This window comes from Leuresthes tenuis, unplaced genomic scaffold, assembly GCF_036924035.1.
Source record: "Leuresthes tenuis unplaced genomic scaffold, fLeuTen1.0.hap1 SCAF_14, whole genome shotgun sequence".
Lineage (NCBI taxonomy): Eukaryota > Metazoa > Chordata > Actinopteri > Atheriniformes > Atherinopsidae > Leuresthes > Leuresthes tenuis.
This window is the reverse complement of record NW_027325368.1, coordinates 7,112,061-7,135,121: the sequence shown is the minus strand read 5'-3', so window position 1 is coordinate 7,135,121 and position 23,061 is coordinate 7,112,061. Positions and strand designations below refer to the sequence as shown.

General features: G+C 39.5%; 2 protein-coding genes across 2 annotated transcripts in view; both read right to left on the bottom strand.

Moving 5' to 3' along the window:
• Window positions 1–470: 470 nt before the first annotated feature.
• Window positions 471–15,508, bottom strand: LOC140268798 (uncharacterized). The gene is made up of 34 exons (XM_072363782.1): window positions 15,370–15,508; window positions 15,195–15,254; window positions 14,007–14,078; window positions 13,554–13,622; window positions 13,386–13,454; window positions 12,917–12,988; window positions 12,756–12,827; window positions 12,577–12,636; window positions 11,591–11,662; window positions 11,438–11,494; window positions 11,107–11,178; window positions 10,962–11,027; window positions 10,807–10,866; window positions 10,257–10,322; window positions 10,070–10,120; window positions 9,916–9,975; window positions 9,690–9,737; window positions 9,505–9,576; window positions 9,365–9,418; window positions 9,188–9,259; window positions 8,456–8,509; window positions 7,922–7,987; window positions 7,629–7,706; window positions 7,482–7,535; window positions 7,306–7,362; window positions 6,974–7,057; window positions 6,214–6,270; window positions 6,001–6,102; window positions 5,853–5,903; window positions 4,515–4,568; window positions 3,755–3,832; window positions 3,602–3,641; window positions 3,064–3,115; window positions 471–2,856 (listed from the first exon to the last, which is right to left on the bottom strand). The coding sequence occupies exons 1-34, from the start codon at window positions 15,370–15,372 to the stop codon at window positions 1,899–1,901; spliced, it is 3,012 nt and encodes a 1,003-aa protein (XP_072219883.1). The 5' UTR covers window positions 15,373–15,508; the 3' UTR covers window positions 471–1,898.
• Window positions 15,509–17,678: 2,170 nt separating this feature from the next.
• The window catches only part of tep1 (telomerase-associated protein 1), a 29,327-nt gene continuing 23,944 nt past the window's right edge, over window positions 17,679–23,061 (bottom strand). The window contains exons 46-56 of the mRNA XM_072364630.1: window positions 22,563–22,692; window positions 22,358–22,443; window positions 22,088–22,214; window positions 21,814–21,944; window positions 21,412–21,536; window positions 20,791–20,937; window positions 20,303–20,402; window positions 19,282–19,393; window positions 18,969–19,051; window positions 18,499–18,603; window positions 17,679–18,100 (exon numbers count right to left, since the gene is read on the bottom strand). Of these exons, the coding sequence (XP_072220731.1) occupies window positions 17,981–18,100; window positions 18,499–18,603; window positions 18,969–19,051; window positions 19,282–19,393; window positions 20,303–20,402; window positions 20,791–20,937; window positions 21,412–21,536; window positions 21,814–21,944; window positions 22,088–22,214; window positions 22,358–22,443; window positions 22,563–22,692 (1,266 nt within the window). The 3' untranslated portion in view covers window positions 17,679–17,980. The remainder of the gene's footprint in view (window positions 18,101–18,498; window positions 18,604–18,968; window positions 19,052–19,281; window positions 19,394–20,302; window positions 20,403–20,790; window positions 20,938–21,411; window positions 21,537–21,813; window positions 21,945–22,087; window positions 22,215–22,357; window positions 22,444–22,562; window positions 22,693–23,061) is intronic.

Genomic DNA, 23,061 nt, shown 5'->3' with positions numbered 1-23,061 from the left:
ATTTAATTTCTCTATTATTATTTTTTTCACATTGTCACTTTTCTTTTTTCTACCACAACATTATTGTGTACAAGGTCAAATTTAAAACCTGAAAGTCTTGCTTCTCCTCATCTGCAGCAGTGCTCCAGCAGGTAAGTCAATGATGGGATCAGTACCTGGTGACATCATCACAGTTGCTACAAAATGCATCATTACAGCTCCCAAAACGGTTCCAAACACTTGTTGATGTTCTCGCTGGCAGCCGGGAGCACGGAGAGACAATGTACAGATCATGTTCACAAAGTTTGTAGACAGAACAGTGACTTCACTAAAGTATAATGTCCCATTTTGGTTCCTGTGTGATTACTAATAAGACTGAGAAGTTGAGTTAGGCTTAGGCAAATAATGTCAAGGAAAGCAAACTCAAATATATACCTTTAAAGTGAATATGTTTAATATACAGTCCTAAAGCCTTAGTCCTGTGGCATAAACTTAATGCTCACTAGTAATCATTGTAGTTTTGCGTAATTAACCAACATTCATCATGAAAATCTAAGAAGAAAACTCCAACAGTGCAGCAGGACACTTCAAACAAACCTTTATCACCTGAGTAAATATCGGCTCTGTAAGTGTGCAGAAGTTTCTACTCAAGTGTGCTCCCACTTACATAAAGCTAGGAGTGAAAGAAATAGTTGCTCTGGCCTTTAATTTGACATTTATTTACACACGTACAGTATATTGCACATAAAAAGTGTAATTGACTTCTCAAATCCACCCAGAAGGAAAAAAACAATAGATATGAATTACATTTGAGCAAAACACATAATTGATAAAAACTAACAAAGAAAGTATTGTTCGCACAGAGGTTAGCTGCTGAGTCGCGTGTTCTCTTTAACTCGCAGTTTTAAACTTAGCTCATGAAACCAGCTGATGAAGCTAACGTACCATAAGAGGTTTTAGTTTTAGTTAAAATAAAAAACGAGGTTCAACACGTACAAGTTATAAACGAAGGCTAAAAACATGGACTGAATGAACAGAAGATGTCAGTTACGCTCCAAACTTCATGAATGCTGCCAACTCTCAAACAAACACATTTAATCAGTGTATAAAAATAACAAAACAACCTCTACATTTATAAAAACACTGGCAGTTTGGGTACTTTTGGTCGCTAAACTTCATATTGCGACTTCCTGTGTGTGCAGTTTTTTTGCTTTTGGCCCTGCAGACCCTGGATTATTCAGGACATTCACGGAGCGTTAAAAGCTACTCTTGTAGTTTAAAATTAGTGTGAAACCAACAACAAATTCGAGAAAAAGGCTTCGAGCCCAAAGTCTGATTTATGAACAGGTGTTTAAACTTGATCATCTGTCATTTCATCAACTCTAACTCAGGTTAAACTCATCAGAGATGCTGACTGTTAAAGAAACAGACTGACGCTACTCTGCATCATTCTAAGGCTTTATGAATAAAGGGACTCATCTCTTTGAGGATACATGTCTAACCTACGCTTCATGATCTAAATTAGAGTCAGAAAATATTAACTGCATATTGTTTTAATTAAATATGTTTATATACAAATATATTATCTAATGAAACCTCTGAAACCCATTCACTGAAAACAACATGGCAGTTTCACAAAATGGCACCACCACAAGAGAAGCAGGTATAATAAAATGAGCTCCATTTACGCCACTAATTTCAGTTCCTACTGTTGTAGTGTACGGGTTGAGATTTCTGTCTGTTCCCTGAAAAGGAAGGTTTAGAAACTTCACTGTTTACTGAATTCTCCTCTGTGGAGATTCAAAATGCACCTGAATTAAAGTTTTAAGAATCTGGCAACAGCCACCAGGGATGTGCACAACGACAACGGTTTTAAGGAGTGTGGGTTTGACTCTTTCCTTTAAAGGAGATGTTCTGGGTCACACGTATTCTCTGCTCTCGAGGTCTTTTTTGATGGCTTTTTTAATGCGGTCGATTTCATCTTCATCTGAACTCGAGTATTTGTCACTTTTCTCTTTCATGTCACCGTCCACAGCTTTGGTTTCATTGCCCGTGCTGTTCTCCGGCGCGGTGGACTGCAGCTCCTCTCGTATGCCGTTCAGCTCCACCAGACCGTCGTGCAGCTGTGTGGCCACCTCTCTGATTTTGGCAGCAAACTCCGACTTCGCCCCTTTCTTGAGTTCTTTAGAGTCTTTAGCCACAAAGTAGATATCCATACCTACGAAAAGGCCGGTGAGCACGCCGGTGGCCATGCTGGCGATCTGGACCGCTCTGGCTGCCGTGCTGCCAGCCACGTTGGCAATCTGCACCACACGCATGATCTCATTGGCGTTGATGAGGATCGCCTTTCCTGCCATGGCACCGTCCTCGTAGAAGCTACTAGTGAGCGCAGGGAAGTCGCGGTTGTACGCGTGCTTTTTCATCTTGATCAGGTCGAACTTGCGCAGGTTCTCGATCCCCTGCTTGATGAACTTCAGGCACTTGTTCAGGTCGACCATCTTCTCCTGGTAGTCCTCCACGATCTTCTCCACCTTCTTGCGGTCCATAGAGTTGTTGACTTGGTTGGAGATGCCGGCACCCGCTGATGTCAAACCACCCGCTGTGGCGACACCCAGCCCTACTGCCGTCACAATCAGAGAGGTTCCCATGGTGACAGGCGCCAGAGCCAGACCGGCGATTGTGGCAACGCCCCCGATGGCGCTGGTGGAGCCTCCAGTGATTTGAGCTATCTTTGTTTTCTTGTTGAACTTATCCAGAGCGTCGGCCATGCTGTTGAGGTCAATAACGTGCTGCCAGAGGCTCTCGGCGCGCTCCGAGAACAGTTTGTTGAAGACGCGGATGCCCTTCTGCACTTTCTCTGCCGTCAAAGCAAATGCCCTAAAAAAAAAAAAGTGACGAATAAGTACTGAACTCTTCTTCTTTTCATCTCCTTATGTTGAGGTGATAGGACATTTTAGATACATTTATATATTAAAGCTTCAACACATAAAAGTCAATCTGATGATGAAATATGTTGACAACCCTTAGGAGACCAGGAACAACATTAAGTGAACTACAGAAGAAAATAATTGGGCGTTCACTTACTTGGCTTCTTCTTTTTCTGTCATGTCCTCATCCTCAGGCACATCCTCCCATTCTAACAAAGCAAAAGTAATGATGAATAATATTGTGATCATTGTTTCATGCATTACAAATCCAAAAGTGAGGGGACCCAGATCATGACACCAATCAGAGAATTTGTAACCCCACTGCTAACTGAATTAGCTGACAGCCTCTGGTCTGAGGCTGGTGTTCAACTGCACCCCAAAGATGCGTCATGAACGGTCAACGTCTCTCACAATAATTTCTTAAAAATATTTCCTAATTTTGTGAACGCAGGCGTTCTTTTTTTTTTTTTTTAAATGCAGGAAATGGCCTTCTTCAAATTGTACTCTGAAACTGGGAGCTTTATGACTTCACTTAGGGACTTAAATCATAAAAAAAAAAAACAGCAAACAGGAGAATCAAAATGAGGGCGTCCACATACTTTAGTACATAGTTTAAGACAGTTAAAACAATCCCTCCCAAACTCCCTCTTAGAGATAACAGAGAGGAGCAAAGCAAAATAAAGAGCAAAACTAACGTTCCACTGTGTTCCACCAGTCCATGAGATCCTCCACATCCTGAAAAATAAAAACAATGTAGTTTGTATGGACTTCTTTATGGTTGCTGCTCAAAAATAAAGCAGCGGATTGTTTTAAAACAAGGCAGACATATTTTAGTTTCAGAGACCAACCTGACTGTCTTCAGGCGCTGAGGGTTCAGCACGAAAGTCCTCCAGTTGGTCAAACAAAGACCTGTTGGCACCTTCATTCTGAGAAAACAGAAATAAAACAGACTGAAATTCCCATTTCAATACCATTTTCCTACGTGGACAAGTGTATGTGAGTGAGATGCAGAGAAACATGCTGAGTGCAAGAATCTGAATAAACTGATCAAGCTGATCTCATTTCTCAGTTTCACTTTTCATAAAGTTTGTGCTTGGATAAAAAAAGGAGGAAGTGTAAAAGGGATTCTGACTGTACGGACTACTTCGTCCTGTTTTTGCAGAAGTAAAAAGGACCAAATGCTTCCTTGGAGACGCTGAAAAAAAGAGGTCGAAAAACAAGTCTGGGCACATTGCAGCATTATCTCCTCTCATCTTCCACAGTGAGGACATGCACAGACAGACACTGATCACCGTGTGGGGGTGGGTTTCATGTCAATGGTGCAAAAGAAAACAACAGCAGTGTCTGCAGGGAGCTGAACGGACACTGGAGACAAACTCTGTAAATGACTGGAGGAGAGAGGGCGTCTTCAGGGAGTCAAGTGACTCAAACAGACCTTTTGTAATTGTGAACCACACTGAGAAAGATTTCAACACCCAGACTGAGTGAGAAAAGGTTAGAATGAGCTTTTTCTCTGCGTGTGTGTATGACAGGGAAGAAAAGAATGAAGAAACATCACATGATTTTCTTTTACATGCAGTTAAGCAGAAAGCAGTTGAATTTTCCCACCTCTGCTGTGTTGCCTTCAGCATCGGTCTCTGCGTGTCTCTGTACAACTTTGGCCTGAAACCAAACAAATAAAGCATATTAATAAATGTGGCTTAAGCTTTGATTTAACTTACAACCAAACACAGCTACCTTCGTGAGGTAGAAAGGATCACAAACAACACACAGATGTTCTGAATGGGAAACAAAGTCACAACAATAACTTGTATCTCTGCTCAGCTGTATTGTAAATAAAGGCTGAATTAATGCTATTCAGCAGCTACAGAACTACTGCAGTAATTTGAAGTTAAGACGTCTTGGATTTTCACCTTTGTCGATGCTAAAATAACACGAGAGGGTTTGTGTTTTCTATTGGCCAGATCAAAAACACAAATAAGAAACACTAACCTAAAGCAATCTTAAAAAAGTGGACAAAGAAGCATAAATGCAGCAAGTTCTGAGAGATTTTGAATGTCAGACAGCGCGCTCAACAAACTAATAATAAAAATGAGCCTATTTTTTGGAAGCTACTTGTTCATCTTACAGCACAGTTCAGAACATTTTACGAGTTACATAATATTCTTTTTGCTCAGTTTTTATTATGACTGTTACAGGTTTTTGTGTCATTCCATATCCAATCTGCTCAGAGTGCAGCCCTGATCACGGACTATTATACACACTACGATCGTGGCTACATGTTACGCTTGAAAGGTGTATTGATTTTTTTTTTTAAATTCATATAGCTATTTCTTTCCTGAAGAGAAACAAATTGAGTCAATACCAGTTATATTGATTACTGCTGCATTAGAGAATATGTTTCTTCTTTAAAACTGCTGCAACCCTTCCCTAACTCTCCTTCTGGATTCACAAACAACCTTGCAGAGTAGTTAAGAACTTCTCTTAGCTGTTGTGATGATTTTATTTTATTTCCTTTTTTCATAACACCTCGCTTCAGATCTTGTTACTTGTCGGACAAACTGTAGCTTCTTTTTTTTTACATAAAAAGTGGCATAAACATCCATAAATCTCGATCGCCGTACACATCTTTATTTCTATTCACACCAAGTTTGCACATTCATCTGCATATGATAACCAAGTCTGTCAGATATTTCTGAATGTAGCTGAAATCAAAGGGCAGCCGTCTGTGGTGATTTTTATAAGAGGACATTGAGATCATAAAATCAGACTGCTGGTTAACATGTAGAAAATTGGTTCACATTGCCCAGTCCTACAAGCGGTAAATATATACTTCAGTGCGCTTTGTTCCACCATCAGTTTTTGTTTTCCTTGAATATAAAAACCCACAGCACATAAATACATGGGAGAAACAAGTTTGCACATGTCACATTTTTCAAACGTTACCTTGACCCGAGGCATGAAAGGATTATGTCTCTTTGGTTTCTTGACTTTAGTCTAAAAGAAACAAACAGGACCGTGGTGTTACTATGAGGAAGTCGTTGTTTCAGACAACAGTAATAACACATAATAAGTAAAAAGGGAGCTGACAAACCTCCTCAGTTTTCTCATTTCCCCCCTCTTCTTTCTTTTCCTCTCTGGGTGAAGACTCTTCATGATCTTTTGGCCCTTCATCATCATCATCATCAGATGCAGCCTGACATAAATGTCACAGTAAAAACAATAAGATGTCTGTCTTTTCTTATCTGGTATTGAATAATACACAACATAACATAATCCCAGTTAATGTTGACAAGCTGTCGTGTACCTTGACTGCTACACGAGGTGTAAATGGGTTGTGGTGCTTGTGTTTTTTCGTCTTGGCCTGGAAGAAAAAGAGGAAGGCACAGTGGCGATGTGTTAGATGTAAGAAGCAAAAACCTGAAGATGTGGAACCTGAAACTCCAGCTGTCATTGATATGTATTCAAATGTGAGATCAACGTCTGAGCAGCAAGTTGACAGAGCTTTGATGCCCAGAGGAAAGGAAAACATTTGATAAAGTAACAGAACATGAAGCAGAACATATAAACATTGTTGGTGTGAAATAAGTATTTTGGTAACCTTAAGATGTATTTAGGGGGAAAACAAAACCTTAACACTGTAAGTTGAGGGATTTAATTTTCAGGTGACAAATGAAAATTGTGAGCCCTTTTGAAACGCCCTCTGACAATAGCCTGAGGGTGTCACCTGTCTGGAATGAAAGAGCTGGTAATGAAGCAGGAACCGGAAATGTTAGGTCCAAACATAACAGCAGCCACAAACACTTTGAGTTTGTTTTCACTGCCAACAGATGACGGTTCATTACATACAATGATGGCTCAAACACAGAAGAAGACATCCCCGACTCACACAAAACAGAATGTAAAACTACCTCTCTGTATAATAACTGTTTTGTTAAATATCACAAATCAATATGCAGACCATCTATGTATTACTTTGCTTACATGAGAGTTAAGCCTCCGAGGCTGAAATTAAAAATGAGAACTGGGACTGAATCCTGTTTGAGCCACAATGATCACAAACTCACCGTTTTACTTTCCAGATGGTTCTCATCACCGTGGTTGCTTACAGCAGATTCTTCTTTTTTGGTGCTTTCATCACCCGACTGGCTCTGCAGTAAATTAAAGCAATCAGCTCGTGAATCGTTGACTCCAGTCGGGTTAGACAAAAATATTAAAACAGTATTCATTGTAGAAAATGGCCGAATTCTGGCAACCAAGGGGGGCAACAACTGTAATGAGCCTTAAATGTTTTTTTTTTTGTTCAAACCTCCAACAAAGCAGCAGATTCCTAAAGGTACATATTTGATTAATATTAAAATATAAAAACAGTCACTTTTCCTCTGCACAGATAGCTCACCTCCTCCGACCGTCTGGTGGGAGTTTCTGAAGGTTTTCCTTTTTCCTTTTTGTCCTTCTGGACACAGTTAAACCAAGAATTAGCTGGACTTATTTATTAATGGCTCCTCAAACATAAAACTGAACAAAAGGATTATACAAACAGCCCACGTATCATTCTGTAAATGGAAACTGTACCTTTTCCTCAGCTCCTCTATGTTTTACTTTGTGTGCAGACGTCCCCTTCATCTCCTGCAACACAACAGACACGCAAAGCATAAGTCAGATCAGTTTCATAAGAAACACATGGCACTGAGCAGCAGCTGCGTGCGACTGCATATAAACCTCTTCAGTCGGTCTGGGTGGGACTGTTGGCGTTGCATGTCTTTCCTTCCTTTCCGACTGGATCATATTACTTTTGACCTGGCAAGGACACAAACACAGAGGGACTCAGTGAACCAGAGTGAGAGACGGAACTCTGACAGCTAGCAGGAAGGAGATGAGGAAGACGTGGTCTAAGTATGGCAGAGGAGGAGCTTAAGGACATGGGGTATGTTTGACAGAAGTTAATCAGCTCTGTGCACATGTGCATGTGTGTGTGTGTGATGAGTCATGACTGAAGTAATAAATAGACTGACCAGTTCAGACTTCTCTTCTGATTGCTTTCCATTCTCCTTGAGTGTCTCTGTGTCTTCAGTGTCTTTCTGAACAAAGGGACAGTAAATATGAGCTCCTAAACAATCTAAACCAAAAACAGATGAGTTCAGTGTTTAGAGAGACGATACCAGCGATTTTAAAATGCTTTTTAGATTTCCAGGAGAAACAAATTCACATATTTGATGGCACAAAATTCAAATGTCAGTCTTGACACTTGCTTAAGCTGTAATTTTCCCCATTAGGAGGGCTATGTTTTAGTCCAGGTGCAAATGATTGACTGATCTAATTGATCTACGAGTCATACTGAGCTGAAATTAAAGGAAATAAATGGTTGCCAATAACAGCAGACAAAAGAAGTGACACGACCTACTTGAAAAGTTGTGATGCAAAGTCAAAACGACTGGTATAATCCTTCTTATGTGAAGCACAGTTTTAAACAATGCACAAAACAAATCCCATCACCACTATCCTGGCCACGATCATGTCCACCACCACCCACATATTCAGATAGTTACTTTATTTGCAGAGCGGAACAGATTCAGTTTGGACATAGCTTCAACCATTGCATTCTGAGAAGGAGAAAACACCGTCAGAAAAAAGTTGAGATGCTGAATTATAGTCTATAAACATCAGCTTTGACAGCCGTCAGACACAATTATTACACATCTGAACTGCCAAAACCATTTGTTGCTAAAAGATGAAACCCAAAATCATTTATTTTCACTTAGTTTATCTCTCAAATTGACTGGTTTTCTTACTCTTGTAATTCAGAGGAATTTACAGAGCCTGAATCCCTGATCACGGTGACAAACACAGTTGAGCTGAGCTATGATTACTGGGTTTGTTTTATGGGACCACAAGTTGAGACATTTGTCATGGACTGATTTTCAAACATTTAGCCATCTGGCAAAAGACAAATATGCGAATGAGAGCAGCTTCTTTAGGAATACATCTGGATTAAGACACACTAATCTGCTAATTTGAGTCTAGTTGAGCATATACATGTAGAGGGATTTAACCTCCAGTCTCATTATCTGAACACGTTAGTGCTGAGAAGCTCGTTTTAGTACATTTTCGATTGGACTAACGCGCTTACTTGCATTGTAAAAGTCTAATTTCTGACTGAAATCGACTGAATACATGGATAAGAAGCTGTAATCTTCTGCTAATGCGTCTCCTTTTTAAAGAAACACAACCAGCCGACTGTCAAACACAATGAAACAGGAACAAGAAAAACACAAAAGCACCGGTTTGTTGCTTGTTGACTTCTCGCTGCTTGCGTTTGGGTCCTCGTCATCTGATCCTATCGGCTTCTCGTACTGCGTACAGGAGACAGAAATCGTCACTTTGTGAAAAATACAACATCAAGGTACAAAATTTAATTTTCTCGAGCACTATCAAAAGATTCGTCTAATTATCCTTACTTTGTTTGCAGCTCGAAATGGGTTCAGTTTAGTCATCGCCCCAGCCAGTTTACTCTGAAAATGAACGGAAGAAAACAAGACAATCAGAAATAATAACAGTAAACAGCCAGAAGTAATACACTTTCTGAGTCCAAGCTAACCTGTTTGTGACTGGGCTGGTTATCTCCATCTCCATCTGATGTCTCTTCATCATCCGTGTTGGAGCTCTTCTCCTGCGGTCAAAGCCATTTTTTATTGTAAATAACAGTAAAACCAACTTTCTGCTACAGTTACTGTTAGGTTGGGGTTCGCATGATAGCATAAACTGACATATGCTAGCTGTCACCTGTTTGTCAGTGTAAAATGTGCTCTTCATCACTGCACTCAAACCGTTCTGGAAAAAGAAAAAGGAAAAAACACATTTACTCTAAACAAGACTGTGGGGCTTAAACTCAACTGATACCAACAATTTCTGCCTAAATATCATGAAGAGTTAATATTTCTTAATAAAGACCAAAACCTTTTAACAGAAGACAGAGCAGAGATTCAGTTACTTTGGTGGAAAAACCAACCTGTTTAGCTTTGGGTTTCTGTGCAGCAGAGTCTCCGGAGCTTTCTGCCTTTTCCTTTTCCTGATTTAATACAAAGCATTATTACCAATCAGGAAACAAGATGATGACAGTTACATTGTGGATGCAGGCAGAGTACTTCATATGGGGAAATAACCTGAGATGATGAGGTGAAAGGATTCTTTAGGAGCTTCGCTGCCACGCCTCCCTGACAGAGAATTCAGAGCAGGGAAGGTTAGACTCTGATCTTATCTGCTGCATGTTGTGTATATCATGATGTGCGCAACCAAGTGAACAAAAACATTATTAAAGAGACGATACTTGAAAGAAAAATACTGTCTTACCTTCGAAGACTTCTCTCTTAGATCGTCATTGCTGGCAGAGAGTTCATCATCCACAGATAAGTCATCCTAAACCAACGGAAACAGCACACAGACGGCACACAGAATGTAGCAAACGCAATGAAAAGGCTCAGAAGTTTGACTTTACAATCTCCACCAAATGACTGCAGGCCCCGGGCAGACAGACTGCAGGTCAGTCTGAGCGAGCAACTTCAGAAATGAAAGCTGCGGCTGAAAGTGACCTTAATACCTGTGGAGGGAAACATAATTCCCTCTAGTTCATACTGGCTTCTACAAGCTTGACATTCTATAGTAGAAAACAATCCAGAAAAAAAGAAAAGAGGACTGGAATGTTAGCACCAAAGAGCCAAAGAGATTAAAGGAGGTAAGCCAATCCAGCAAGAAAAAATGTAAACTTTTATAAGTAATCTTATCACTACATCCACAGTTTGATTTGTGGCCTGAGGACGTACATTATATATATATCATATCTTCATTCTCTGCCCTTGTATTAAACCGAAACTATCAAGCACTGATTTCTCGAACATCTTACCTGAGACTGAGACTTGGCCCCTTTCTTCTTGAACATGCCACCGAAGAATCCTCCTTTCTCCTGAGAAATTGACATCAAGTTAAATATGATGCATTCATTTCAACTTACGGCTGCTGTTTGCTCGCTGAAGACTTGGATGGAAGCTATAGCCTCACCTTTTTCTGGTTCTCTGAGAGATTGTCGCTGCTGCCTGAGAGCTCCTTGGCTGCAGATAAATCCTCCTGAAGGTTGAAGACAAATGGCTGTCATTTGCATCATAACTCTGAAGAGACAAGCTGCGACAGAAGTCCAAAGTCTTACCTGGGATTGCGCTCTCGCTCCAAAGGGCTTTGGGGATTTTTTAAACATTCCACTCAACATCCCACCTGACTCCTGTACAGAAAAAGTCAGATAAAAACCATAGTTTGAGAACATTTCCATGATCACACGGCCTGATGACAACAAATCATCAAAAACCACTGATCCCTGCTGGTTTCCCTCCGTGCAAACCGACACATCACGTTTACACTTTGTTTGTATTTGTGTCAGGTTACATGTGGTCGCAGCAACACAATTCAGAGGGACACTCAGCTAAGAGCACCGAGGGGCGCGGAGAGGAAGGTCCTGGGAGGGTGGATTTTACAAATATTACCTTATTTGAAAGATCGTCTTTGCTTCCTGAGAGCTCTCTCTGAGCTGACAAATCCTCCTGAAGGTCATAGATAAAAGAGCTTGATTAAGTGATTTTTTTTTTTTTAAGATCAAAACTGTTGGAAGTGAACAAAACGAGGAGCTAAACAAATACCTGAGACGGTGCCTTTGCTCCACTGGGTTTTGGGGACTTTTTAAACATTCCTGTGAACATTCCTCTTGACTCCTTGAAGGGAAAAAGTCCCACAAAAATGACGTTAGTGGCAGCACGTGTTGCGCCTTTCAAAATTCAAATAACAGATCCTTTGTGTTTGGAACTGCTGCAGCTGTCGGAGACAGGCAGGGATTTAGTGACACACGGTTGCCAGCACCTCTTCTAAATGGCTGATGCACGCAGGTTTGTGCTCCCGAACAAACACATAAAACAAAAACAGTCTGTTCAGTGACCCAAGTTCAGCACAGTTACTGTGGCCGAGGCCAACGGCATGAGGGTCCATGCAGATGGTTTTATTATCTCATGCAAACTTTCCACCCACAGCCAGTTTTAGAGATCCAGCCGTGGACATTTATTTTAGGTCGTGCTGAGTTTTCTTTCCTTTAGATTAGGTCAGTGCAGTTTAATATGCCAACTCTCTTAAGCGATTTAGAGCAATATGCAGGGAATTTACTAAAGAACTTCTGAGCTTAAACAGTAAAATAATGAAGAATGAAATTAAAATAAATCAATGAGGACTATCATATTAATGATTATCATCGTTTTTTTTTTTTTTTATCTCATGTAAAAGTAAATGAGATTTTTGGGTTTTCATTTGTATTTTCCTGCAGAATAATTCAACATAACTGTTACTTGCAACCCTGATAGCTGGAAACCGTGTTCTCAAACGTCAGCGTCTCATCTGTGCCTAATTTCTGCATTTATTTGTTGCAAATCTTGAGTTGTTTGGGGTTGGTATTGTGGTTGTTACTTGGTTCAAGTCTTTAATTTTACTCTGGTTTATTTTATTTTTTTTTTAAGCTGTGAACTCTGATTGATGCACTGGTTTTTTTTTTTTCAGTTATTTATTCAAACAAAAAGTTTGAATCAAGGATCCTGAAACTGTGATTTGTCTTTGTCAACATGACCGTTTAACGCTGACTCACCTTTGTGTCGGTGGTGTGCTCAGTTAGATTGTCGTTGCTGGCTGGGAGCTCCAAAAGGTCCTGAAGCACAAACAAGCCTCTTTACTAAAAGAACACCTCAATATGATTAGCATTTTAGGCAGGTTTCTCCTCGGGGGATCTCTCACGGTGAAAATGTATAACAGAGGACATTGTTTCACCTGTGAAGGCCTGCGGACATGTCCTGGTCGGGGAGACCGCTTCAGTATCCCACCAAACACACCCGATTTATCCTGCAGAGAAAAGCACAGAAAATACTTCATTTTCACAGCTAACTTGTGTGTGAAAACGAAAAATACAACAGAGCGCACGGTGGACTCACTTTTGACGCCTTATTGTCTGTTAAGCTGTCACTACTGGCAGACAGTTCAGGGTTTTGTAGTGGCATGGTGGCCTGTTGGCACAAAAAGGGTTTAATGCCTAAAATCTGAATGAGACATAGAGCAAACTGGAACACACACGTTACTTTTTCTGTGAGCTGTGTTTAGCGACACACATTTACATACAGCAGAACAATATCAGCTTCACTTCCTCACTGATTCATCTATTGCAAATACAACATTATCAAGTTATTAAAAGCTCACAGAGCACAAGGTGGTGGCTTTAAGATGATGTTCAGGTATTAGTTATAAATGAAAAACATGAAATCCTCCCAAAGCAGAGGCTGGTGCACAATAATATTTATGTAAATTTTTGTTTCAGTTCCTGCTGAATATCAGTTGCAGTTTAAAATTTATACTAAAAAATCATTTTGAAGCCGAGTACAGTAAATTTTAGATGTGACAACCAACCTGTGGCTCTCCCTCTTTGGCAGGTTTGTTCGTCTTCTTAAACATTCCTTTCAACACTCCTCCTTTGTCCTGGAATATTGATTATAATGTCAGCCTGTATGCTAAAGACTGATTTAATCAGGCATTAGTCTGAAATGATCAAAAGTAAGGCTGATCCCACTCACTCACCCTGTTGTTGTTCATTTCAGTCAGACTGTCGTTGCTCTTTGAAAGCTCACCGTTTACTGATAAACTGTCCTGTAATGTCAGCACAAAGCTTATCAAAATTAAAGTAAATACACATCATTCTAATTTAAAAGTATTTTTCTTAAGATGTACAGGAACAAATAATAATAAAGCTTTTCATGAGAGTCAATATTTTACAAGTGTAGAAGTCAGATTCGTAAGACTCTCTGTTGTAATGTAACGTACTGCAAGGAGCTGAAATGGCTCCAAATATCAGCAAATTCAACTGGAAACCACTTTTCAGATCAGAAACTGCACTAAAACACATTCAACCACAGATAAAAGGAGACATCTGTACAGACTCATGGTGTCATTTGTCATAAATATCAACTCTTTGTGTAGTGGCTGGTTTCTAGTTTGAAGGTAAAAGTAAAGATGGTTATAGCAAAGTGTCACCTGTGCTTTGGCGGATGGTTCTGCACTCTTAGACGACTTCTTGAACATCCCACCAAATAATGCCGCCTTTTGCTGAATGAAAAGTACAAAAAAGAGAAATTGAAAAAGAGTAATATTCTAATAATTAATATGCATGTCAGAAAAACCCAAAGATACTTGAAGTCTGTACATGAAGCTGGTTTCATGTCTAAAGGAAATTTAGAGACTTTTATATTTACAGCTCGTGCTAAAATTATTGTGTAAAAGGAGACAATGCAGCAACACTCTCTTCAGCTTGTAGCAGTTCAGTTAAATAGTGATTTTTCTTTTCCCATTTCAAGGCATTTTTGTTTAGCTGCTGAAAGTAGTTTGTGATGTTTTAGAAAAATTGGGCAAACATTTGAGGAGAACCAGTCATTATTTTTTGCATCTTCTTAACCAGCTTCTAATGCATTTTTTTGTACAGACCACCCCTTGTACATTAGACTATCCACAGATTAGCAAGAAAATATGTGAAATCAAGCAAAAATGGGTTTAAAACAATTCAAATGTGGCATAAATTGACAAAAACAACTACCTGAGAAGCAAAATGATCACAAAGACCCACAGATTTGCAAAATTATGTAAATGTGACACAAGGTGAGCCAATTAACCCATAAAAAGACGGAATATGACAAAAATTAGACACAACATGACCACAAATAGAGGCAAAATTAAAATGAGCTAGCGTAATAAGAAGGCCAAAAACAGCTAAAATGTGCAAACAACCATTAAGATTAAAGAAAAATGAAGAGTTGACCCCAAAATCATTATTATTTTAATCTGTGTAATAATCTTGCTCTCTAGTAGCGCAACAGGGGGGGGGGGGGGGGGGGGGGGACACCTGTGCCCTGGGCTCTGTCGTTTAAAAATTCGCCCCTGCTCAGTATGTTTGACGCACTGTTTCACATAAAAACACTTTGAGGACAGCATTATTGGAAACACCCAACATTATTAAGCACACAATAGGCGATAGGAGAAGGTATTAACTGTAATTAACTGTATTAACCTGTAATTTTGTGTAAGAGCCATGTTGACTCATGATCAAGGTGATTATCCGAGATTTAAACCCACAGCTCTCGTTCAAAGTGGCTACCGCTGCACTCGAGAGTGCACAAATACGGTTATTAAACGACTTCAAGAGGACAAAAGTGAGCTAAAGTTACTCACAGAGACGCTTCCTCCTCCTTCATCACACTCCAAATCCAAATCCAGGTTATCGTATCGATCCTGTCAAAAGTCATTTCAGATGTTATCAACGGCTGTTTAACACATTCACCTTCACAGTAGATATTTTCAACCGGCTAACGTTAGCCTTTATTTCAAAATTTAACCTTTCACTTACCATTCAGTTGGCTGCTCTGTCCTGGTTTTTTTGTAAAGTTTTATTTTCACCGGCTAACCGACGTTTGCAGATAAATATAAAGGTTTCAGGTCTCAGTAAGAGTTTACGTCCCCGTGTTGGTACCGTCAGCTGTTTTCACCCTCTGTGCTTTGTAGTAAGACCTCCCTGCACTGTAAATAAATACACAAATAAAAACAATCCAACATGAGATCAGAAACTGTACACAGGTCCGGGTTTTTATGTAAGGCAGGTGTTACTGAAACTGGCGTATCCCGTTTAGTTGCATCCACCTGTGAGAGGCGGTCCATCAGAGGGCGTGTCTGTCTCGCCTGGAAACTTGAGATCACTAGTGCTCCGTTCAGGTGCCACTCGGAAAATCAATACCCCTTATTTGCTTATTTGTCCAAGTTAAAGTAAGCTACCGAAGCACACCTTCATAGTATATACATAAAGTACTAAAGGTAAAGGTACTCATGTAGAATAACAAGTTCTGGTGGATTTTATATAGACTACAACATTATATTAAAAGCATTGCATTGAAAACTGGAAAAAATAATGGTCAAATAGTCAAATAAAATAAAAATCCTTCAAATAATTTCAGAGTGAATAAAAATAATTAAAATTGCTGTGTTTAAATTACTGAAATGTCACAGTAAAACTACAGATTAGGGACAGTGATTGTTGTGATTGTTCGCCTCCACCCATCAGACTTTTTTCTTTTGCCTTTACTGAACATAAAATAGTTCAAACCAGCTCCACCTCAAGCAGATAAATGATGAAATGAAGCTATGGTTTTGCTAATTCAGCCAAGGGAACATTGTACTGCAGGATGAGAAGTTTCACTTGATATTGAAAGTACATTGAGATTAAAATTAATTAATTAATTTAAGACTAAATAGGTATTCCAATGCACAAATCAAACATAAGAACAATTAGTGCTGATGATTCATATTTTACCTGGAGGAGTCTGTTTTATCAGTTACAGACATGCTAATTAGAAAAGAAAAAAATACTATTTTATCTTTGAAAATGTATATATAATATAGTATTATATAATATATATGTATACATACTTTAAGAAACTCTGATCCTTACCAGGTTTCAAATGAGTTCAAATCTATAATCTAAGCCAAAAAGTGGAAAGATTGCATGAAATATTTTGTGCATGAAAAACTTAAACTTAAGGTCCCACCACAGCATTTCAGTCAGGTTGAGGTCTGGACCATTGAAAGGACCATTGCAACACCTTGCTTCTTTTCTTTTTCAGACATTCTGTTGTAGATTTGCTGCTGTGTTTGGGATCATTGTCCTGTTGATGACAGTTTCAGCCCAGCTTTAGCTGTGGGACAGATGGCCTCACATTGGACTCTAGAATACTGGAATACAGAAGAGTTCATGGTGGATTCAATGAACTTGCTGGGACGTCCACTCCTGGGAAGATCCTAAATGTTTTCTATTTGTGAATAACCTTTCTCTCTGTAGAATGATGGACTCCAAATAGTTTGAAAATGAACTTGTAACCCTTCCCAGATTGATGGGCAGCAACAATACAGATCACGGCTGATGTCTTTCCTCCTTGGCATCGTGTTAACGCACACCTGAATGCTCCAGAGCAGAAAACTGACAAAGCTTCTGCTTTTATAGAGGTGCTCACACTTACTGATGATCAGTTAATCAAATGTATTTGATTATCAGCACCTGGCTCATACTTACCTTCTTAAACAGTAAGGATGGACTTAGTTTGTCACACACTGCTTCTGCATTTTGTTTATTTTTTGTCTCTACACACTGAAAATTGTATTGTTAACGTATTGTTATTCAATTGAGGTTGATTTTGATTTGGTTCCAGCTACTAAAAGGGAAGGTTTAAATATGAACATTCCAGCCTTAACTTGTGGCATAATTAATCAGTCTCACTTAACCTGAAAACTACATAGACGCAGTGCTAGAAAGTCCACAAACTGTCAGTGTTAACTATTTTAAAATAAATAAGATGTATATATGTGGAAAGTAGGGCTTTGAAACAAACTGAATATTAATGCTGCTGTTCATTTAAGAACAAATCAGACAGGTTGTGTTTCTAATGTTCTCAACAGGTTCTGTTCAAGAGCTTTCTTTAACTAATGATACAAGCAAACGTTCTGGTTTCAGTTCAAACTAAAAACAAACCATCTGTAACTTACAAATAGAACAATGAATCCACTCTAAATTCTCTGATAATAACAGAGCTCTGGAAATTAATTTTAATCAAGCAGAAATATACCTGCAATAAGATTTTGTCTGTGGAAAAAAAACAAAGCAAAAGATGATAGTTTTAACAGAATTTATTTTGACTTTAACAAACAAAAAACCCCAAAACAATTGAATTTCTTCCTCAGATTTTCGACAATTCTTACAATATTCAAATTAAATATAGTTTGAACACTTGCTTGTTTACACGTTCCCTGAAACCCAAAGTAAAGCTGCAAGTAAACACAGCACATTTAAACACATTTACTGCCATTAACAAGAAACAAACCAAACAGAAACAAAAACATAATTCCTTTATATCTTTGGTACGTGCAATGATTATGTTTTAAACTTCTGGCTACATAGTGTGATATGAGGAGGGTTATTCTTTCCAGGAGAGGAAGTAAAGCTTCCCCTGTTCGTCAACACAGACCAGCTCACTGGGTTTTAGTGGGTGCACCTCCAAAATCTGAACTGGACCTCCACACACAAACATTCCCACCTATTGGAGGAAAGAGACAGAGAGAGGCAGTGCAGAGGAAGGTCACGGTGTTTACCAAATACGGAAAAGAAAAACTCAACCCTGGTAGAAGGAACGAGCCTCTTTATTTGCTGCAATTCTTTTTTAAAAAGATATGAAAAGTCATTTCTGGGGTTCTCAATCCCAAACTCATTTGTTCCAATGCAGGACAAAACATTTAAAACCAGGTCACAGAAATGTGCAAGAAACGTTATAATTCTTGGGGACTATTTTCAGCTGTGGATTGATACATAATTGTTACTCCAGTGTCCATTTCTGGCATCCAATAAACTTTAATTAATAGTCATAAAAGCACCTCTTAAAAAGCTCCACGGTAACGACCCATTTGAGCAGGTGCAGCTTTGAAGAATGTGGTTTACCTGTTTCTTTGTGTTTCTGTCCCACAGCTTCACCGTCCGGTCGTAGGAGGCGGAGATGATGGTGCTGTCAGTCAGTCTCAGCTCACTGATTCTGTCGCTGTGAGCCTGACGACAAACCATCAACATTAACACCACAGACGGTCACTGATCATGTTTATTTTCACGTCCTATTAGTGCAAGAGAGATTTAAAAACTCGGATTTTGAGAAATTTTAGCCGTCTACTGTTTAGACTGAGAATCTTGGAGCATTAGAGTCTATTGTTCAGATAAAAAACGTAATAAATATCAGAATAAATAATATGAGCTCCAGGTAATTTCCGTTATTTTAGGGCATACGGATTGAATCATAAGATGTACCCATTTGTCTTAGATTTAACGTGAAATCGTGCAAACAAAAGAAAGCTTCTGCCACAAACTGGAATAAAAAAAAACGACCCCATGTTTTCAGAGTCAAAGTTCTCGGCTCTTACAGGTTTTCTTTCGCTCCATGAGGAGGTGTCCGGATGCTGATTGTACCACATGTTCCCGTCCATGTCTCCACACACCACAAACTCTGAAACACACATCACAGCAGTTTAAACAGAAGTTCCCCTCGATGAAGCCGCATTGACGAACTGCATCCGTCGGTTCATTGTCACTTGAGCCATTTTTAAAGTCCAGACAGACGTGGGATTTGTTGCAGAAACCTGAATATCATCATTGTTTTTATGTTTCTGAGACAAAATTGACCAATCAAAAGAGAATTCCAGATGGCATTTAGTTAGTTTCAGTTGTGTTTTGTACCTTTGTCCAAGGTTACAGCTGTTATCAGGGATCCCTTCTTCTCGTCCTCCTCGCACTTCATGCTCACTGTGCTGAAAGCTGAATCGAGAGCGGTTTTGGAGCCCATGCCAAACTGAAAACAGAGTTCAGTTTTGTCAACTATAACTCCCTTTCACCAAAAATACTCGTCTCTGTTCAAAGCCTTTGTGACACAGTCGTTGAAAATTAGGTACCAAAAGAAACGGAGCTTCTGCTTCTGTTTGGACACAGGAAAAACAACGGCCTACAGTAACCTGTGATGATGTAAGGCATTGTTTAAAGACTAAAGCCTCCGAAGAAACAAGAAACATTCAAATAAAGCCATTAGAGAGATTAAACCCTCTGCTTTTATTGTCAGTGAACGACTTCACGTTTACGTCTAATAATATCTAAAAGAAAATGAAACTTTAAGTTTGTGTACCTTGAAATAGTTAATGTGACATGTGCATTACTCAGGGCTTGAAGTGAAAAGCACACACACACATATACATATATACATACATACATACATACATATATATATATATATATATAAAAAAACTACAAATTGAATCAATGAAAGATGTCTGAGAATAGTTTTTCCATAGAATTTCATGGAATTCTCTCTTTATTTTTGGGAAAATCAACCATATCCCACCTGTGAATTTACTACTTTTCCAGCTTTGATACATGTCACCACCCAGACCATCATCTCTTTTTAAATGCAAATGTAATCAGTGTCAATTTTATTCATAAAGCACATTTACAACAACACAACTTGAACCAAAGTGTTGCAGACTAAAAGTTAAACACAAATGACAATAAAATGCTGTTCTACAGCAAAGTGTTACTAAAATAAGGAGAGCATACATACAGCACAGTAAAAACCTACACTGTTTTATGCTCCTACGTGACCATAACATCTTTAAACTCTTAATATTTTCACCTCAAATGTCGTCGTTCTAGTGTGGACACAGGCACATCGAACAGATCAAATGATACAAAAGAGATTAGTTAAACTCACAATGAAGCCAATGTGAACTTCTTTATCGGACACGCCCAGCAACCACGCACTTTTCTCATCATTACGCACCACCGCTCGAATTACGATGCTGCAGTTCCAGCTGACAACGAGGGAGAAATGCAAGTGGCGTTTAGGGTTGCTCTCAAAAACATCATCGTATCATTGTTAGAACTGCTCTGAACTGAAATTATAAAGCACATAAGTCAAAAAGAGCATTCTGATCTGGGGTTAAGGGTTCATTTTGTATCACATCAGTCAAAAGTTAATTCTAAACACTTCTGAAGCTAAATCAGATCTTTATCAGCCTTTTTTTGTGGTGCAGGAGAAGCTGGGTCATAAGCACCCTGAACTCACCTTCCTGTCTCTCAGTTCAACAAGGAAACATTTACACTAAGCACATAAAAATGATGCAATCAAGACTTTTAAGACTAAACTTGTTAAACCTCAATCAACTGGGTTCATGACAAATTACAACACCAAAACCTTACTTGGAAATCGTATTGTTCCAGATGCTCCTGTCTTCCTGGGTCGACACATCACATATAAGTGCTGTGTTGGTCACACCAATCAGCAGCGAGCAGTAGATGAGGCGCACCATCGGAAACGTCACATTGTGCGTGGTTACCTTCACCAGACTGAAGCGGAGACAGAGCAGAGAAGGTTAGAGAACAGACAGCATGTCAGGAGGGATGAATTAACCCAACAGCTGGAAATCTTAGTCGCTTACAATAATTTGAACATTTTCCATCCCCGCAAAGAAATAATAATTCACTGATATTGACAAAAAATATTACATGTACAACAAAAAAAATGTGTCGGACTTTTTCAATTCACATCACGTCTCTTTTGACCTCTTTTCAGAAGATTAAAAACATTTTTTAAGTCTTTCTTCAGAGAAAATCTAATAATAAATGTGTCTCGCTGAGTTTCAGCCATCACTCACTGTGCTGGGATGTTTACTTGATGAATCATAACGCATCGGATTAGTGAAATTAGGGAGAAATTTTGCAGAACAAAGGAAAAATGACAGCTTGTTCATAACTGCAGACATAAAAAAAGATAAAGGATGGTGTTTCTATCCAGCAGTGGGACTTTCTGGTGCCGTTTACCTGGCTTTGCTGCGTTGTTGGTTCCACACCAGCTTCCACACGTCAACAACCAAATATTTCAGGTAGCTGACGGCAAACTGACCGTCAGGCATGGAGCCGGCTGCTATGACGGTGCTGTCCGATGCCTGATTACCACAGACAAAAAAAACAGAAACAGTTTAAAGGCCTGTCCAGCCTTCTAATAATGAATACAAATGTATATGGATGGTTGTAAATGTTCTAATTCAGGTTAATGACAAAAAGTGGCAAACAAAATCGCATGGATCACTTTGAGTGTTTTACAACAGACAAACGCACGGTCCCACACTGGTCTGGTCTTCTTTTTCTTTCTGGGCACATCTGGAGTTATTATTATGGTTAGTGTTGTGGTGCGGACATCATCTATTTTGTGCACTTCTTTACCTGCTTCAGGCCAACCACCGTGTTATGTTGCCACAACTCCAGCAAACCGGATTCATAACCAGCAAGCAGCACATCGCCAGTCTGAGAGAAGCACAAAGCTGAGATGGAGCCTTTTGGGTTTGGAGAGCTCTCTGAACAGAAAAGACAGAATACAGTTAGTTTGCAGACATTACATCACAGATGTGCATTTATAAGCTTATAAACAAAGAACAACAGCCCACTGAGTGGTTGCTCATAAAAATATCTGATTGTGGCGCCCCTGGAGCGATTTTACCGGTCGTGCAGGTCCAGCACCGGAGGGAGCAGTCTTCAGAAACAGTGAGGAATTCTGGGACTCCTTTCTTTTGAACGATTCCATGAACTGCACCACTGTGACCCTGGAAGGTGTTGAAGTGCTCCACCTGGACGTAAAACAGGACAAAACTGAACTACAGCTGAAATCAAATCATGTGTGAGAAAAATGGCGTCAACCATAAATCCTGCAAAGACATTAAAGGGAGAGTTTAACAAAGTGGGTGGGTGGGTCTCATCTCCACTAACACACCTCTAAGGGCTTCCAGAGCCTCACGGAGCCATCGTCAGACGCTGTGAAGACAGTCATTTCCTCGGGCTTCACTTCTTTCTTCTTGTCTTAAAAATAAAGTGAGAAACTAAAACCACAAACTACTGACCTCAAAGTACGGCTGATTATGTTGCCTCACGTTGCACAAAAGGAATGAAAGAAGAGGACTCCGGATTAGGCGTCCTACCGGTGTTTGGGAGCAGAGAGCAGTGGTGTATGCGTTGCTTGTGGGCAGTAATGTGGCAGATTTCTGTGCTGGTTTCCCAGTTCCAAACATGCAGCGCTCCCTCTGAGCAGCTGGCAATCACATGATCCCCCTTCACATAGAAACATCAACACGGTAAATTCAACCTTTATGTCACGCCAATCATATTCCACATCAAGAAAGCCCAGAACAGTTTGATCTTTTCTCTGAACACAATGTTATTAGCTCTACCAATAAATAAGTCAATGAAAAAGTCAAATTTACAGTTTTAATATAGATCCATGAACACCTCAGAGAACCTGGCTGGCTGACTGTAGAGCTCTTACAGTCAGTTAATTATGATGTTGAAGGGACACCAAGACCCGAGTCATGTTCCCACTTTTTCAGACCGTACAGAAACGAGCTGCTGCAAACTGAACTATGTGCAAACAATGCAAAGAACACTGATCTAAACCCACATAGAAGACTGTATTAGTTTGGT